The 18,585-nt window shown below is 41.1% G+C and overlaps 1 protein-coding gene across 1 annotated transcript; it reads left to right on the top strand.

The window, feature by feature from the left end:
• The first annotated feature begins 1,154 nt into the window (after window positions 1-1,154).
• On the top strand, window positions 1,155-18,491 carry FBXO33 (F-box protein 33). Its single transcript, XM_088529214.1, has 4 exons — window positions 1,155-1,681; window positions 6,970-7,080; window positions 12,270-12,955; window positions 16,067-18,491. The coding sequence occupies exons 1-4, from the start codon at window positions 1,155-1,157 to the stop codon at window positions 16,336-16,338; spliced, it is 1,596 nt and encodes a 531-aa protein (XP_088385340.1). The 3' UTR covers window positions 16,339-18,491.
• Window positions 18,492-18,585: the final 94 nt, after the last annotated feature.

The raw sequence follows: 18,585 nt of genomic DNA, 5'->3' as shown, positions 1-18,585 counted from the left end.
GTAACTTCCTTTCATTTGCTGAGCTCAGCTCCTGCCTCAGACCTTTTAATCTCCCGCATCTTTCCTGCCTGAGGAGCTGAGGGCTAATCTGAGAGGCAAATCTGCAGTGACGGTAGCGCCGTGCCTCTTCCCTGAGTCACCCGTACAGACTCACATCGTTCACACAAGCATGGGGCCTGATACGAGATGGATTGTGCAGCTGGGAATTCCCTTCTGTGTTACTTTCCCAATGACATCTGCTGCCTGGGAATGCTTATTCCTAATCAAGGAGAAACAGGAGATCCAGATCCATTTGCTATGTGGGCACATCCAAGAAACAGAACAAAACTGATTTTTCACCCCTACAGTGAGACAGGGAAAACAACTGAGGAAAACGACCATGTACATGCAGCTGATAAGTCACATTTCTGAACTAACACACCATTATGTAAACTCCCGGGTACTACAACAAGATGTAGGCAGTACTGGGTTGTATTTATTTCAGTAAGGCTTAAGAGCAAGTTCATGGGGCTTACACTAACAATCGAGATTAAACGCACTTTGCTGCTCTGCCTTCGCAGCATCACTCCTTGGGGGATTTCGGGAATCTTTCCAAGTCTCTTTGCCCGGGAGAGGCACCTTCCCGCTCCGGGAGGCGACGCGTGCGGCAGCGCTCGCGCTGAGGTAACTGCTGCCGAGGTGGCGGCGGCAGCTCGCGGAAGGCTGGGCCGGGCATGATCTCTCCGCAGCGCAGGGCAGCGCGCCGGAGGGAGGTGGCCTCGGCGGGCGCGGGCCCCCGGCGCGGGTACGCAGGGGTTAAGGCCGGGCCGCGGCCGTTGCTCCGGCCCCGCCTCCCATTCGAACGGGCGGCACGTTCCATTCCCCCCGCGGGGGTGGCGTCCTCCCCCCGCCGCGGCTCTCCTCGCCCGGCGGCCCGTGCCGGCCGCGTGCTCGCCTCCTCCTCCCCCTCCACCCCGGCTGGGTGGTAGGGCCCGGCGCCTGGGCGCGTACGGGGGCAGCGGAGCGGCGCTTCCGCCGCGCCGGGCCTGCCTACCCCCCCCACAGCGGCGGGCGGTGGTCGAGCCCGCTGCGCCCGCGCCTCCCCCCACCGGTGGTGGTGCGTCCCGGCAGCAGCCGCGTCCCGGCCGGCGCCCGCCCCCTCCGCCTTGTCATTGATGTTGTTGTTTTTGTCGCAGGAGGCCGAGGCGAGGCCGGCGCCGCCGCCTGGGGCCGGGGTCGCCGCTGCCGCGGGCCTCGGGCCGGCGCCAGGCATGTCGGTGTGCGGGGAGGCGGTCGGCGCCGGCTCCCTGCCCAGCGAGCTCGTGGTGCACATCTTCTCCTTCCTGGCGGGCCCCGACCGGCTGCGGGCCTCGGCCGCCTGTTCGCACTGGCGCGAGTGCCTCTTTTACCCGGCGCTTTGGCCGCGCCTCCGCCTCAGCCTGCGCGTCTCGCCCGCCGAGCGCCCGCGCCTCGAGTTCCTCATGCGCAAGTGCGGCTGGTTCGTGCGCGAGCTCCGCGTCCAGTTCGCCGCCGACAACTACCCGAGCGGCGGCGGCGGCGGGGGGGCGGCGGCGGGCGAGGGCGCCGCGGCCGCCGCTACCGGGGAGGCGCCGCCGCCGCCGCTCTGCCCGCGCTGGCTGGAGCTGCTGAGGACCTACCTGGAGCTCGTGCTGTGCGTGCTGAGCAGCGTGCGCAACAACAGGTACCGCCAACGGCCGCCGCCCGCCGCGCGGCCATGGGAACCGCGTGAAACGGCAGCGCTGGGGGGCTGTGCTGCGTGATGGGGGAAAATAACGGGAGGGCTGGAACTGTAGCACGGTGGGGGTTTTGGAGGGAGAAAACACCGCTCTTCCTAAAATACCCTGCATTTCCAGCTAGGGGGATCGGCTAGGGGCTGAGCTTCCGTGCCGGCCTTTGTGATAGCTGATAAACTGGGATTTGCCTCAGTTGTAAGCAAGATAAAGTTTCAGTTTGTTTGCTACCGAAATTACCGCATCTAAGGTTTTCTTAAATGTATTAACTTAAGTGTTAAAATCCTCTTCCTGTGCTTTGCACTTGAGATGTGCTTGTGTCCTGCTCCTTCGCAGTTTCGTTATGACTTAGCTACTTCATTTCCTCGGTTTGGAGTTCCTTAAAATGGAAGCATTTGGTCACTGTTTACTTGTGTAGATGTGAAGGTTTTATATATGTGTGTGTGTGTGTATATATATATATATACACACACACACACATATATACACGTATATATAAATTCAAAGCTCATCGTAGTACGTGGCCTCTAGACAGCACCTGAGCCAGGAAGGGAAGCAGGAACTCGTTGCGGTTAGGTAATGATGTGTTTGGGAAGCCGTGCAGATCTCAGGATAGGAAATGGCTAATGTTATTTCTTCTCTGCATTCACAAAGGTCCTCCTATCTGGGAAATAGGCTGCAAATATTTTTGTGTGTGATTGGTCTGAGTTAAAACTTATAGATGGCTACTGGAAAACTATATGCCATTGAATTCTGGTATGGCCGCCACCCATCTTCGATTCCAGAGGCATGAGAGAGCAGTTCGAGGCTTTTATTTATTTATTTATTTTGAATCGCACCAAGAGGGCTTTAACTGCGATTCCTCGTTGTTCTATATAGATGCAAATGTGACGTGAGAAGTCTCACTTTCAGTTCCTCTGCTCTGTTGCTCCCATGGTGTTATCTGATGGTTGAAAGTCACAAACCTTATTTCTGGAAACAACTAATTGGTCCAGCTTTCTGTATAATCACCTTTCTGTATAATTTAGTTCTTGCCCTGTGAATCCTCAGTGTGTGAATTGTGGTTCTCTGATGGCATCAGACTTCCCCTAGTGCTGCTCTGCCTTTAAAAAGCCTTTTTTTTTTTTTTTTTTTCTTAACTGTTGATTTGGGAATTCTAACTCATGTCATGTATGAAAAATGATGAAGGGCTGTTGGAGACCTAGGGAAATGCAACAACATAACTTGGAGTTTTTAAGTAAATGATCTTCAGAAACTATTGTGTTGGATTTTCATTAGGAAAAAAACCCATAATTCTCCCCACTACCATCACTACAGTATGACGCTATCATAATTAAATGCATTGTGAGCAGTCTTTTTGGTATAATTTTTCATATGAAAAAGACTTGCCCTTTGTGACTTGCTCAGAAACTTCTATGGCGACACTTGTTTTCTAAAGGTATTTTTGCGAATTCTGTGTGCACTGTGCTGCTCGAGACTGCTGTAAAATGCTAACTAGAAATAATTGCTTCTCCAGTATTTACTTGCCAGTAGATTAATATAATTCCTGTGGTAAGATGCAGGTAAAAAGCTATCAGCTCTGGTAGGATTTTACATTACTGTGTTTTCCTGCTTTCTTCAGTTATTTATATTCTGCTCTTTTGTTTTGAAGTGGATAATACATGAGTGTGAAACACAGAAAACCTGGTTATTGCAGCAGGCATTCTTGGTGAGCAATTGAAAACTGTGTCTGGGTAGGGGAGAGTTTACATTAAACATTTGTGACATTTTATTCCAAATTACTTTTTACATAGACTGTTTTTTCCTCTCCCTGAATTGATGAGCTTTAGTCTGTTTCAGTGCCCTCCTCCCATTTTCTTTTTCTTGCAGAGTGACTACTAGTAGCTGATTCTTCTACATTATAGCATGCTGAAGACTTTTGGTTTTAGTTTAACAAACAGTTTAAGATTGAAATGAGGTAGGAATGAAAACTAAGCTAAGCCAAACTGCAGTTTGGTTCTTACTGTGCCCATATGTAAACTGAAGGTGTTGTGGCCAGCTGCAGGGTGCTTTTTGCTTGTCCATTGATACCTGTGCTTTCCCCAGCTGTACTGCTAGGCTGTGGAATGGCTGCAGCCCAGTCCCTTTGCTTCTGTTTATTTGTCTGTAACACAAGGATAATTAATATTTCCTTGTTATGCTTGCAGGATGTCATTGTACATGGGAGAGCTATTTAACTTCTGAAGGAATGGAAACAGATTTTTAACTTCTCTCGTGACTTAAATCACAGTAAATGCATGCCTTTTGGAGTTTAGTTTAAAACAAGGTGATTCTTTCATAAATCCTGTCAGATTTTAGGATGACTGTTTGGTAGAGAAATGTAAAGAACTTCCCCTTTAAAGTTCAGAACCAGAGAGAGATCTATTTTTGTAAAACTGTGTGGTACTCTTGAAGTCCACAGCAAGATTACCCAAATTTAAAGTTGTGTTTGTACAATACAGAGACAACACCACCATCCTACAATAATAATAATAATAAATGTTCTTTAAAAACCTCCCTGGGGACTAATCTTGCCTGTGGTCCTTTGGTGTTATTTGTCATGCTACTCATTAATGCAGTTTCTAGATACTCTCTTTATATAGCATGATGATGAAGTATTTTTCTACTACTAGAAATATTCACTTTCTATACTATATAAAGTTGCATATTTGCTTAAAAATCTGCATGTTAAGGCTCTGGAAAAAATATTTGCTAATTACACCTGGAAGGGTTTAAGAAACTGAATTAAGTGCAGGCAAATAGTTAAAAAACAGCGATAACATTCTGACAAGTGTAGCTGCTGGCAGTCATTTATCCAAAAAGATACATTCTAGGCTCAGTTCATGCTGGCAATAGAGCTCCAGTCACTGCAAAATTTCTTTTGCAAGTGACAGCATACTGCTCCAAACTATTGCTTTAAGAGCACTGGAACCAAGAGAAACTCACCACCCTCTAAAATTAAACAATCTATTTAAAAATATTATATTAATCCTTATAGTGATTTACTATTTACTATCTAGATTACTATCTACGGAAGAGAAGTATCTCTTCCATTGACTATTGAGCTACTGCCTTTACGACAGCAAATGCAGTAAAATTAAAAATGACACTGTTAAATCATTGGTAATTTAGTTACTTTTTGTGCGTGTGCGCACACCTGTTTTAATAGGATCTGGAGGGACAAGTTGTTTCTTACTGGCTCTTGGGGGTTGCTAGTGATCTCTGTCTTTGCAAACTGATTTTTTACACTAAGGTCTAAATGAATGCCAGGTGGGAGGGTGACAAACTTTCTGTGAGTCATTTCACAGTATGCAGTAGCTCAGAAATGCCTATTGAAGCAGTAGGAAATTTCTGTGTGTCCCTTTATGCACCTGTGAAATATTGATGTATAGCTTTTCCTCTAGCTGCTTGCAAAAGAAGATAGAAAGGTGTTGTGATATATCTCTATGTTTCTATATATCTTTTCTTTTTCTTTCTGCTACATTTGTGTTTGACTTGTTAAGATTGTCGCTGTGGAAACAAAGAGCCAGATTATGGTAGAACTATGGTATTTCAATGGAGTATTTGTCTTGAAGAGCCATCAAAAAGTCTGTGTTATCACTGGACGCAGTATTTGAGATACTTCAACATTTCTCTTCAGTTGGAGCAGGCAGCTGTAATTGGAAAAAAATAATGTAAATAGGTGCCTTACTCTTGTGCTTATGTTGAATGCCAGCAAGGCCTTCCCTCCGCCCCGCAAAGCGCGGGGATGTGGAGAATGGATGGTCAGAAAAAAACAGCAAAACTGTTTGATACTTTCAGTATGCATTTTGAACTAGTGGAAAATACCGTAAAAAGAGTATTTTTTCACAGCAGTGTGTGTAGATGTGATTAAGATGCCACTATGACTATGAGTGAAAATGACAGATATTTCAAAATAATTTTCATTAAATAACAGTGACTTTACTAACTCTATAGAATACAGATGAGAGGGAAACAGAATGCCACAGAGATTATATGGCACTTTGAATAGCAACAAAAATCAAATACTGAACTTGAACCATGATCAGATTTGCTATTGGTAAAAACTGTTATGATTTGGAAAAAAAAAAAAGTTCAGGTTTGCATTGCCTAAGTTTTGTGGTAGGCGTTTTCTGTGTATCTCTGTAGTGCATAAAACGGCAATGAAATAGGAGGAGTCAAGTATTAAGATACGAATTAGTGGTGTTTTATGATGTCTGTGCCTTGGTGGCTTTAAAATTAACATGTGACACACTAACTTTTAATGGAAATATGTGTAGTGCAAAGCTGAGTTCTCTGAAAGATGTAGGTGATTTGGAATGATTCTGCAGATTGCATTTTGTGTCTCAGCTTTCGGAATTAAGGCACTGAGAGTAGAAAATAGATGCTTGATTGTAGTACTGGCTGTGAACATGAATGCTGGGTCTTTCTGCTGTATTCCCTGTCATACCAGGCTATCTCCTACAGCTTTTCAGGAAAAGGAAGCTCAAAATATTGTCAGTGTTGTTGGCATGTCTAAATGGAAGAGGCGAATAAGTAGCAGATGACTCCAGTTTCCTGAAAGTTAATCACCGGTTGCAAGTTATTTAATGTAGATGCTTCAAAACAGGAGAATTTAGATGCACTAAAAAAAGAAAAGAAGAAAGGCTATTACGGATTGCAATTCATAATCACTTGAAGATGTAGAATTTGACCATTTACATATATATCTTTTTTGTTTTGTTTCTGTTGGTTACTGTATTTTCCTAGAAAGAGATCTGAAGAATTGACAATGATTTGTAAGCTAGTGAAAATAAGGATTTATGTAACTCGCTACTTTAGTCAGCTACAAATTAATTAATATCTGTATCTTAAGATGATTTTAACTCTTGGAGCCATTTGAATTTGACTCATGTTCTTGAAATGCTAACTGTCAAGTGCAAAGCAGTGTTCGAATAGTACTCTAAAACTACCATCACTTTCATGCCTCTAGCTCTGCAGAGGATAGAAAAACTGGCTTTTGTTCTTACAGCTGCCTTCAGCTGTGTGTATAATCCTCTTCCTCTTTGCACTTCAGTTGGTTTTTGGAGTTCCTTGTGTGCCTACACTCCAGGACAGTAAGATGTTTTCCGAATGGCCTAGGTGTTCCATGGAATAATGTTTATTTTTTGCATGTTTCTGACTTAGAGTGATTCCCTGCGGTTGTTTGGCCTTTTATAAAAGTTTTTTTGCTCTTTTTCAGGAACCTCCAGAAATTAAGTCTCTTTGGGGATATAAGCATTCTGCAGCAACATGGAAGTATATCAAATACATACCTCGGCAAGGTTGACCCCGATGGCAAAAAAATTAAGCAGTAAGTTCTGTTTGTAAATTATCAAAATTATCAGGTTTTCATTTCTGAGATACCTGACTAAGCTTTAGGTCTTTTAATAGGATGAGAATATAAATTCTTTATTTTATTTTATTTTTTTCCACCTTAGTATTTACATGAATTATGCTCTGCTTTTTATGGCTTTTTGTTTTTTTGTCTCCCACCAGGGTGAGAATCCTTCCTTTCCTTTTGTCATTGTATCCTAGAAACAATATTATATTAATGGCAAGGAGGAAAGAGGAGGGAGGGCCAGGGATTTGTTAGCAGTACCTCTATTACTGTTATTCTCAGAATACGTGAAGAAATTGGAAAGGGAAGTCATGTGATGCATTTCACAAGTATATACCAGACATCAGAATACTGAGGAAATGCAACAAGTAGACTTGAAATAAGACAGAAATACAAACATTATTTTGGGTTATATCTCAAAACTCAGTTACGTATTTGCAGAATTCCTTGGAAGTCTTAGTTCACAATGTGCCCGTTTAGTTCAGAGGTGTATTTTAGCTTGCTGTAGTTAAACTGCAGTGCAGTCCTTATATGATTATAGTCAGAATAGTGTTTTTTTTTTTTTTTTCCTCTTCTCTGAAATGGTCAAGTACAATTTTAAAAGCTACCGGCATCTAGAATAAATTACCACAGAAGAGTGATGCTAGGTCAATTAGTTCAGCAGTTCTGCTAAAGCTTTTTATAGAGGTAAAGCTAAAGTACTATCTTAATTTGTCAGTTTTTTTCTTCAGTAGTTTGGGAGTGGGAGTATTTGGGAGCTTCTCTGGAGACTGCACTTAACTGTTTTCAGTAGTTCTAGGATTAGCCTCCATATTTTATCAGATCGGTGTTGTATGTGAACACAAACTGTCTAATTAATGTTTTGCTTCTGACTTAAATTTGCAAAACAAGGCAAATACACATATGTATTACACACTGTGTCTTTGTTATCCTATTATGCTTACAATGCAGAAATTAGAGCAATTTGAGACTCTCCCTAACATGGGTACTGGAGTGCTGTGTGTGGGTAAAAGGTAGATGTTTGATTAAAGCTCTTTCCTCAGTATTCTTTGTGGAAAATTTAAGAAAAAAAATACACAATTATATCATTGCCAAGGGGCTTAAAGAGCTATTTAAGCACATGTTTACTCAGCTGAGTAGCAGTTAAATACTTCAAACAAATAACAAAAAATTATGCATGTTTCAGAGCTTTAAGGCATTGAAAATTCATTATCTAATGTGAAGTTAGTCTTTCACATTGACATACTTTGCACATACTGGAATGAGCAAACATGCTACTGTTTTTTTTTATAGAATAAAACAGTGGGTTTGGAAAACCTGCTAGATCTTTTAAAATTAAATAAAAGCTAACATTACAAACATCATCTGCACTAGTAGCATGTACTTCAGGAAGTCAATCCTTATTGCTTCTTAGTGTTTGGATCAGTTAGAACGCTAGCAAGGATATTGCTACCTGCCCCTGAAAGATACTGAGCAGTCTACAAAGACAATTTGCTATTAATTGAAGATTTTGGAACCTGTATGGTAGTGAAGTTCAAGTTGCTTCATGAACTTCCTACAGTTCAAGCACTCAGGAAAGAAAAACATGGCACTACCTTAAATCCACAACATTAAGCTGGGTTCAGTAGACCATGAGTGAAGTCTCAGCAGAGAACCCCATCAAATAATGGCTAAAAGTTATGCTGGGTAATTGGAGACTTGCACTGTATTTTCAGAGACCTGCTTTTGTACTGATCAGTATGTGCAGTGCATGGATTTGGTAATGCTTGTTCTTTTTCCACTTTTATGTGAGAGTCTCTGGTTGCTTTCTAAAATTCTCTTTACGACTCAGTTACAGTGTAGAAGCTCATCATAAATAGTATATTTGTCTTGAGCTAAATAAAGAGTAGTCACTTAAACTGTTTCCTGAAATCTGCTTTTCATGTCTGATCCATGTGGTTCAGGTAGTTTGGTGTCCAAAATAATTAGTTTAGCCTCTGTTACTAAACATAGCACTATGATAGTCTTTAATTAAATAAATGGACAGCCTACGGGCCTTAGTAATATGTTTGCTTCCTGTTCAGGCCTATCCATACATTTCAGCTCTGGTAGGACCATTTTCTGGGCTTAAACAGTAATCAGGCTTTGGTCTGTCCTCTGACTCTGAAAATTGTCTCTTTGTTTATTTGTGAAAGTACTGTAGTTCAGGGGTTTTTTCTTTTCTTTTTTTTTTTTTTGTCGTTGGTAGTCTTCGGTGTGGTGACACGCATCTCGGAACATGCTGCTTTCTGTTTGCAGAAACTATAGGAAGGGAAACTAATTATTTTTGCTGAGCAATTACTGGCTTAAATTTTGCTTTCTTGCATGACCTGAGCTTAGTTTATGTTTTGTGTTTATATTTACTAAATTAGAGTTCTGTAAAGTTTTGTAAATGAACTGCTGCACTACATGCCTGGAGTAGAAGTGTAAGCTAGTATGATAATAAAGTGCTGATTCTGAGAATTCACTTTGTGTGTAAAGTGTAGAACACAGTTCAGATGATTCTTGTAAACTCTAGCTTGGTGCAGACATGTAATTGAGACTTTGTATAAGTTTGTACAAGAGGAAAGAAACCCATAGGATATTTGAAGATTTTGCTTGAGATCTATTGAAGCAATAACCCAGGGTAGATATTCTGCTTCCTTTCTGGCCTTTTACTAACTTACAAAACAAGTATTAGTAATAGTCCAAGGATGATCTTTGTTAAATGTTTTATTTTGACATGTTTAATATCTTTTTATTAAATTGGTGAAGAACTGAGGAAAGGTGTCTAGAAAGTTTTCATAGGACTTATGGACTGACAGACTACCAGCATAAATCTAGCTACTTGTGTAAACACTTCAGTGCTAGCCCTAAAAAGTTTTCAGTTACCTCAAGTACATTTTAAATGAGGTGTAGGTGGTGGTATTCTCCTGAACATTTGCATCTTGGAATTATTTTGTCATCTTTTCAGTAGCTTTGTAAAATAATACATGCTCTGTTAAGATTGACTGCTTGGAATATTCCCAAATAAAGTATGTAATTTCTGAAACTGTTTGTGTCTTTCATAGGCATATATGCTGAGACGGACGAGTGTCTTTGCATTAGTTGTGGAAGAAATTTGAAAGGTTCCTGTGGTAGAATTTTTCTCTTTTAGAGGTCATCAGAGGATCTGCCTCTAACTTAAACATTGGCAGAAAAAAATTTGAAACAAACTGACAAAATCAAATGATATTGGGTCAAATAGCGCCAGAATTCTAAAAGAATTTTAGGAATAAAATAGCAGAGCTGCTTTATCTGTAACTGTTAACCTGTTGTTTAAAACCTGAGTTAATTTGTCACAGCTGCCAATTAAAAAAGCAAACAAAGAAAACAAGGAAAGATCTGGAGGAGCTATAGGCTTGATGGCTGACTAGACTAGACAAATCAGTAGAAAATATTCCTTGGTTTATATATAGCACATAGATAAATACAGTAACCACACCAACTCTTTGTCTCATAAAGACAATTAATGCCTTGCAAATCCAGTCAATTCTTGGCAGAAGGAAGAGCACATATGCAAACAAAGTGGAGGCTGAATAAGGATTAATTTGTTAACTTTCTTGAAGCAGAGAAAATAAGGGGCATGAAAGAGACTAGGTAGTAGTTGGAGCAAGCAAGAAACAGGAGCAATTGTACTCCGGACTTCCTTATTGCTGGATATGTTGGCTGCTAAAAGCTAATGGAGTTAGAGAGGAGTTTGGGAAAGTTCACAGAAATAAGGTTCCATTAGGGTAACTGAATACCTAAACCACCTCTAATTCAGGACATCTCGAGTTCACAGATTTTGAAAATGGGCAGAAATCTTCAAGAAATGTTGTCGTGTTATTCCCTTGTTCCGTCACTCTTGCCTATCTAGGACTTTTCTGTTTCCATGCTGTCAGTCAGGATACTGGGCTAAATAGGCCTTTATTTATTTATTTATTTTAATTATTATTATTATTTTCCTCTCTGCATGCTGTCTTATTTAGATATGTGGATAAAAACCTTTATATTTTTTTTCTGAGCTCAATTAGATGTGTGATAAATGCAGATATTCATAACAAAGGAAAAAATGTTCTGTGCAAAAGGTTATCTGATCTGGGACATGGGAACTTGTGTTGATTTTGTACTGTATGCATTTATATCATATTTTTTGAAGTCTGAGGGAGCTGTCATAGCCTGGCTCAAAAGATGACCTTCCCTTCTTAACTGGCCAGGCCTTGAGATTCGCTAGAATGTACGTGCCTAAAGAACACTTGGTACTAGGGTAGAGGCACTATTTTGTGCCCTAACAGCTGTGGAATGGAGACTGAGAAATATTTCATTAGAGGAGACTTGTGGAGTTTAACTATACTACTAGAACTTATCTTAACATATTTTGGTTGCCTTTTTGAATTAAATACCTAATTCCAAAGAACTTTCATTAAATAAAGTAAGAGGAATGCATCACAGTAAGTGCATAATGATCATACTATACAATAAATGGTTTCATCTGTCTATCAATATTTGAGATTGAAATGTTACTGGGTCCAAGTTGTTGTGGTATAACTTGAAGCTGTTGATGCTTGAAAATGCTGTCAGACATGAATTCGGGATTATTTCAAGAATCTTATTATTATGTGTTTGTTTTTTACCTTTTAATGAGAAAAATCAGGCACTTAGTTTCAGACTATTCTGACTTAGCTTTAAAACCAAATTTCTTCAACTTTTCACTGAAAACAGTTTTATTGTCAAGCTGAATTTGCAGTACTAGAGAAGTTATGCAAATACAAAACCTGTTTTTTTTAAATAAGAACTTTAAAGGGTTTTTATATTTGCATAGCCTTAGTATGTGCGTGGGAGGCTGTTAATGTGTGCTGGGAAACATGAAGTGAAGGCTGAGAGGGCGCAAAAAAGGTAAAGCACGGTGTTTTCAAGTTAGTGTTTTTGATCCTTTAAGTTCAGCGAAGGTTAAATTGCTACGGGAGGTCTGCGGAGTCAGTCACCAAAACTTGTAGTTCGTGAGAACCTTCATAGTAGTACCTTCCTGCAGGATAGGGTCATAAAAAGAAGAGTAGCTCTTCAGTAAAAATAGATTGGTATGCGTTGGTAAGACTAAACCATGCTTAATAGGATCATCATCTGTTTTGTTTTTTTACTTGCAGAATACAACAGCTCTTTGAAGAGATACTAGGCAATAGCAGGCAATTGAAATGGCTGTCTTGTGGGTTCATGCTGCAAATAGTAACTCCCACATCATTGTCCTCCTTGTCAAACCCCATAGCCAACACCATGGAACACCTGAGCTTGCTGGACAACCACATCCCTGGTAACACCACTCTGATCACTGCTGTTGAATTGGAGCGCTTTGTGAACCTGCGTTCGCTCGCTTTGGATTTCTGTGATTTTACAGCAGAAATGGCAAGAGTCCTGGCTGATAGCAACCATGTGCCTTTGCATCGACTGTCTCTTCTGGTCCACAGTGTTTCCATAATGCACAAGTCCTTGGACAGTATGCCAGAAGACGAGAACTGGAAGGCGTTGACACGCAACAGCGCTAATCTTCGAGTCTATATAATGGCTTTTGATGTCAAGAGTGATGATATGTTAAGGATTCTTAAGCCCAGTATCCCCCTAGAGAGGATTCACTTTGACAGCTACATCACTTGTGTTTCAGGGGCCGTTGTTGATCTCATATCCAGGCAGTACGACAAGTTCCTCACTCATTTCATACTAATGAATGATGTGATAGATATGTCTGGCTTCCCAGATCTTAGTGACAACCGGAATGAAGATCCACTTGTCTTACTAGCCTGGAGGTGCACAAGACTCTCTCTTCTAGCTGTTCATGGTAGGTAACGCATTGCATTGAGGTAGTATGTGAATTAAGTAATTTTAACACTCTAGCCTTTATAGACATAGTGTTTTAGTGAGAGTGTTGCTCAGAAGTGTACTAGGTAGTTGCTACATAAGCTCTAGTGATTTACCCAAGACTTTCATGTCTGATAATATGAATGCCTGTTTTGTATGTGTTCTGTATATACTTCTGTACATACTATATAGTTTCTGACTTTTTATGAGAAATCGCATAGGATTTTACTAGATTGCTACAGGATGGAGGATAACTAAGAAATGTTCCAAGAGGCTTCTCCGGAAAGTGGCAATGCATGGTTTAAGTGGCATCAGGTGGCTGGGTATGAGAACATGAGCACTGATAACACTTGCTGTTTTGCCATGAGTTCACATGCTCTTAGGATGAGATGATTGTGCTTCCTGTTTGTGAATAATATCGATTAAAATCCCTCCCCTCAAGGCTGAGGGGAGGAAGTTCGTTAGCGGTATTGGTAATACTTTGCCAGCAGATGAAGGCAGTGAAGGGAATTTAAGGCTGTACTATTTTAAGAGTGGAAAAAAAACTAATGTGGAGGAGATTGCCCTGCGAGTGCATTGGTGTTTCGTTAGTAATGCCACACCTAGGTTTATATCACCTGTATATTAGTTATATGATTTCAAAAGAAGTTTGCACTTGTGCATTCAGCTTTGTATCAAGTACACTACTTGCTGGAAGTTACAATTGCCAGGGAAATTTAAGGCAAATATTATTATGTTATAACCAATTTTATAAAATAATGTAAATGTGGTCTGTATAAAGTGTGGTTTTTAGTAGTTTGTCTTCAATGTTTGGATAAAAGCTTGAGGGCTTGATAGGTATGGATTTTTAATTAAATGTTATCTTAAAAGTACCCTCCTAATGCAGGAAAGTCCCCTAAGGTACTATGTCAGCTTGAGAAACTGCCTACAACTTTGTGTCATTCCTGTCTGATATCAGTGCCTGCCTCTTTGGTGGGGTATCCACCAAAGTTCTGTGCAGCCACTCGGAAAGCCACCACCTGCAGTTCTGTGCAGCAGTTCCTGGTTACTGGACCTTTCCCTTGGAGAGATGCATGAGATACTTTGGGTAGAGAATGGCCAAATACTGCCCTTACTCAGTTAAAGGAATTCATATTCTTCCCCCCATTTCTAGGAGAAGCTATTTATAAACATCTTTCTCTTTGTTTAGCTATTCATTGGACTCTTGGGCATTGTATAGCATATTATATATTATAGTTGGTGTAAGTATATTTCTAGGTATATTTTTCCTCTGAGGAAAAATATTAGGAAGAAAAATCTAGAATGCTGTGATGCTTCAGTACAGGAACTTATCCTCATGCTTGAGGTTTTCTGCTGTTTGCCAAATAATGAATTTTGATGCTACTTGTTAAGGCTTTTTTGTGACTCCATCAGGCTTCCTTCAGAAGCTTTTTCTGCCTTTTGGGAAGAAAGGGGATCTTTTTCCTTTCAGTGCCTTTAGTTTGCCATGACTAGGACTTAGACCTACATACAGCATTGGCTGCCAATTGTCACAGGCCAAAAGAGGAAAAGAAAGCAAACCTTAAAATATATTTCACTGGATGCCTAAATACTTTGTTCTGTCATTAGTGGGAAGTATCATCAGTTCCAACGAGGTGGCGTCCTCAGGAACAAAAACCTAGGGAAGGATTTCAGACACTTCCTACAGTGTAAAGGGAATGTGTGAAAAGTGTGTGGAAGGGGATGGGACTAAGTAGGGTAGGAACAGAGTGGGACAATCTGGCATACAAATAAAGTTGCTGAGAAACTTCAGATAGAACTCTAAAGGTTTTATGTTCCATGTTTTTTGTCTAGTCATAACTGGAAGTGTTGTGAGTTCTTCAAATTCTGGTAGGAAAATAATCAGTACAGGTTGGATGGCCCCTTGGGTATAATATCCTATTAGAGGTGAAGAATCAGCGGATGAGAATTGCAGAAGTAGCACATCCCTGATTTCTGATACACTGGAAATGAGCCATAGAGATGTGTGCAAGTTTCCTTGTCCTAGAAGCCCTTTTGAGCTACACATTTACAGGACAACTGCAGACACCTCCTCCAAACACCAGGAAACAGTGAAAGAAGCAGCGATGAGAATGTCTTTAATCTATTTGCCTAGCTGACCTGAAGTCCTTTCTCCATTTTGCATCAGATGACTTCCTGGGCATCCTGACATACCCAGATACCTTAATTGCCCTGTTGAAGCTCAAGCCACAGTTGTTTTTTTATTCCTCAGAGGCTTAAACACTGTGCAGGCTGCAACTCAGAATCTGTGTGGCCACGTCACCACGACGCTGCACCTGCAAGAGTGATAACGAAGACAAAAAGAGCCTTTCCTTTGCAGTGGAAGGACTAATTGGACAGAGCTCCCTCCTGAGCAGGGAATTTCTCGGATGGTTTGTGCTTGGCATCTGCATAAGGAGGAACTTGGCGTTTGTCTTAGCCAGTATACAGAAAACTAGCAGGTAGCTGGGCAATAGACATTACTAAACAAGGGAGCTAACGTACACTCAGGGGAAAAAGGGGAAGCTTTATAATTATGTTTGGCTGCAGACATAACAACAAGCTCTGTGTGTGTGTATATATATTTATATATAAATATCAGCAGGACTTAATGCCTGGAGACGTTTCTGATTTTTAATGCAATGAAAGAAAATATCAAGTTTTTGTTTTTTCCTCATAGAAGCACAACTTTAGATTGGTCCTTTTAAGTATTGACTTAATGGTTTGCTTACTTTAGTTCTATTCATGCTACTAAGTGGATTGGAGGAGGTTTGAAATTATAGATGATGCTTAAGTTGGTGTAAAGAAGTCCATTTTTCTACAAATGGTAAAAAAAAAGAGATGAAAATACCGGAAATATTTTGATCCCTTTTTACTCAAGGAAACACAAGATGGGGTTTGACTCGGGGAGGAGGGCAGGGAGAAGCCTTGCTGCAGGGGAATTCTCATCATCTTCTACGTGGCAGATGAGCTGGGAAAGATGCTGAGGTGCTGTGGGACCGAGTACTTCATAAGATGCCTTGCAAGAATATGATGGAGCAACGCTTTTTTTTTGTTTTTGTTTTTCCCCTAGGTTACACAGTTTGGGCTCATAATCTCATTGCAATTGCTCGTCTTCGTGGCTCTGATCTGAAAGTTCTTGAAGTCACAGAGGAAAGCATCGATTTTGACCAAGGAGAACTGGCTGACCAGGATGTGGATCCGGTGCACAACCTCATTGAGCAAGTATCCCTTGGCTTGGGGAGGCCTTGGCACGCAGTCATGGACATAGAGCTGCTCAGCGTCTTCACTGAGCCCACCCGTCATTTTTATAGAGAGATGCAAAGCTTCAGCGAAGGCATTTAGCTCTTTATTTACAATTCCTGTGGTTACATATGCAAGTAGGGTCCTATTATGTTTTTTTCAGTAGCGTGAATTAACCCCTTTTGTGCTGTGTTTAATCAGTATTAGCTATATAGAATTATATATGTGTATTCTACTTCTTGATCAAAGAACGTAGTTGGGTATTGGTTTAGAAGCTGAAAGTGGCAGTGTTTAGGGCTTTCACGGTTAATGGACTTGGCTACCAAACCTTATAGGTCTATGGCCAAAGGCTGTCTGAGGTTGCCGGCTAACTTTATTTTTATTGAGTAACTGCGTTTTGAATGATTTTACTATTATATCGGAGTTCCGTGCTCAGGAGCCAACTCTTTTTTAATACCCACAGCCCAGTGGATTTGTATGCAGCCTTTGTTGGCTTTATCTGCTCTCATGCTACTTAGTAGGCTTAACAGGGAGAGAAGATGATCCAGGGCTGCTCGTTGTTAAGACTTTCACTCCGCTTTATTCCTCACAGAGAGTCTTGCAAGCGCCACTCGCTACCGTGCGCCGTTTCCTGGCTGCTAAGCGGCCGTGTGAAACGCCGGCTTTTCACACGCTCGCACCTGCAGATCCACTCCATAAGCTGCAGTCTTTCTGATTTCTTGTTTTGTTTGGTTCTTTTCTAAGCTCATCCCAGCTTATTCTCATGTTCTGCCGTCTTCCTTAGACATTAGCTTTGGGCTCAGGCTTAGAAGAATAAAGCAGAGTACGCGCTCCGATGAGGTAAAAGCAGAGCAGTGAGGATCTCGATGTAAAGGTCTACACCTGCAAACAAACATTAGTCGTGAAATCCCTAGCAACCGAGTCACTGGATTTTCTCTGTCAGCGCCTGTGTCAGCTGCCAAAGAATAGATTAAAAACGAAGAAGTGCCCACATGCTGGCAGGGGCAGGCCAACTTCTGGCCAGCCAGATACTGCTAGATTGTAATATATAAGGTCGAATTTCGACCTGTGGTAACACAGCTGTGCTGTGGCTCAGTCAGCAACCTCAGAACTCTTACAAAAACATGCACCTGTTTCACTGTGAATAGTGAATGTAAAGGAAGGGAAGGAAACAAATACAAAGCTTGTTCTATCACAGGTATGAGCTGCTACGATGTATGAAGAACATTCCATGAAGTATGTTTTAAAATCTTGTTATATCTGAGAGGCTTTAAAAGCCGATTTAACTGTTTCAGGGCAACCGCGGTACAGACGTGGTCTCTGTGAGACTTCCACCTGACCCCAGTTTTAAGTGGTACGAATGTTGTGCATTTAATGTTTAAAGGACAGTCTGCAATAATAAAGTAAGTGGCCAACGTGGGTGCCCAGCAGTGCTGAGACCTGGCTGCTATATTGTAAGCTTTGGAAAACACAATTTATGCAACAGATGTCCAGATATGATTCTATTTATGGAAAAGTTTATATGTGTTTTACAAATGGTTTTACCATCTTATATTAAAATGACCTTTTGACAGGTGTGCGCTGTTTTGTCTCCAGTGAGCACATACCATGCGGATTTTATATGTACATCAGTAGAGTGAATCCACTGGCACAGTGTGTGTATATGCCAGATGTGGTGAGATTTTATCTTATAAATGTGATCAGAATAATAAAAAAAAACTCCTGACAGAAAATGTAAGGAAACCAGCTGAATGTTTGAATTGATGACTGATGTTGTATGGTTTATGTTAAATGTATATTCTTTTAATCAATGAATAAAGCATTAAAAATTGATCACTGTATAAAATATTTTATTGTATCAGCATGAGGATTTTTAGAATTAAACTGCAACAATCATCCTGCAGCTGTGTATAACCTGGTAGCTCCCGTTGTGCTTAGGTCAACAAAATTTAGAGCCTAAAATAAGTTGTACGGTAAAATTTTCTTATTTGGCTGATATTCTGTTAACAGTGTTGAGGTGGAGGGAGGAAGGGGAAGGTGCTTTGCTAAAGATCAGCTGCTCAGACCAGTCAGCACAAGCAATATATCATGATACAACTTATTAGACTGATACAGCAAATTGTGGACTTTAGAACATAGACAACTCTTGGAGAAGTTCCTGCATCCGTTGCAATCGCTTAAATCAAACTGATGTGCTCTAGAAAAATGTGTAGTGCTCTTTGATGTCCCACTATTAAATAGACTCTGAATACCGACCACGCTTCAGTCTGGCCTTTATCGGCGCCCAGAGTACGGTGTGTTCTGGACGGAGCCGCCGCGGCCCCGGCAGGCGCGCGGGCCGAGCACGGC

The sequence above is a fragment of the Tinamus guttatus genome, unplaced genomic scaffold (assembly GCF_059628265.1).
Source record: "Tinamus guttatus ecotype Peru unplaced genomic scaffold, ASM5962826v1 Tinamus_guttatus_pri_ptg000327l, whole genome shotgun sequence".
NCBI lineage: Eukaryota > Metazoa > Chordata > Aves > Tinamiformes > Tinamidae > Tinamus > Tinamus guttatus.
Note: the sequence above shows the minus strand (reverse complement) of the source record. Positions and strands in the feature narration are given on the sequence as shown.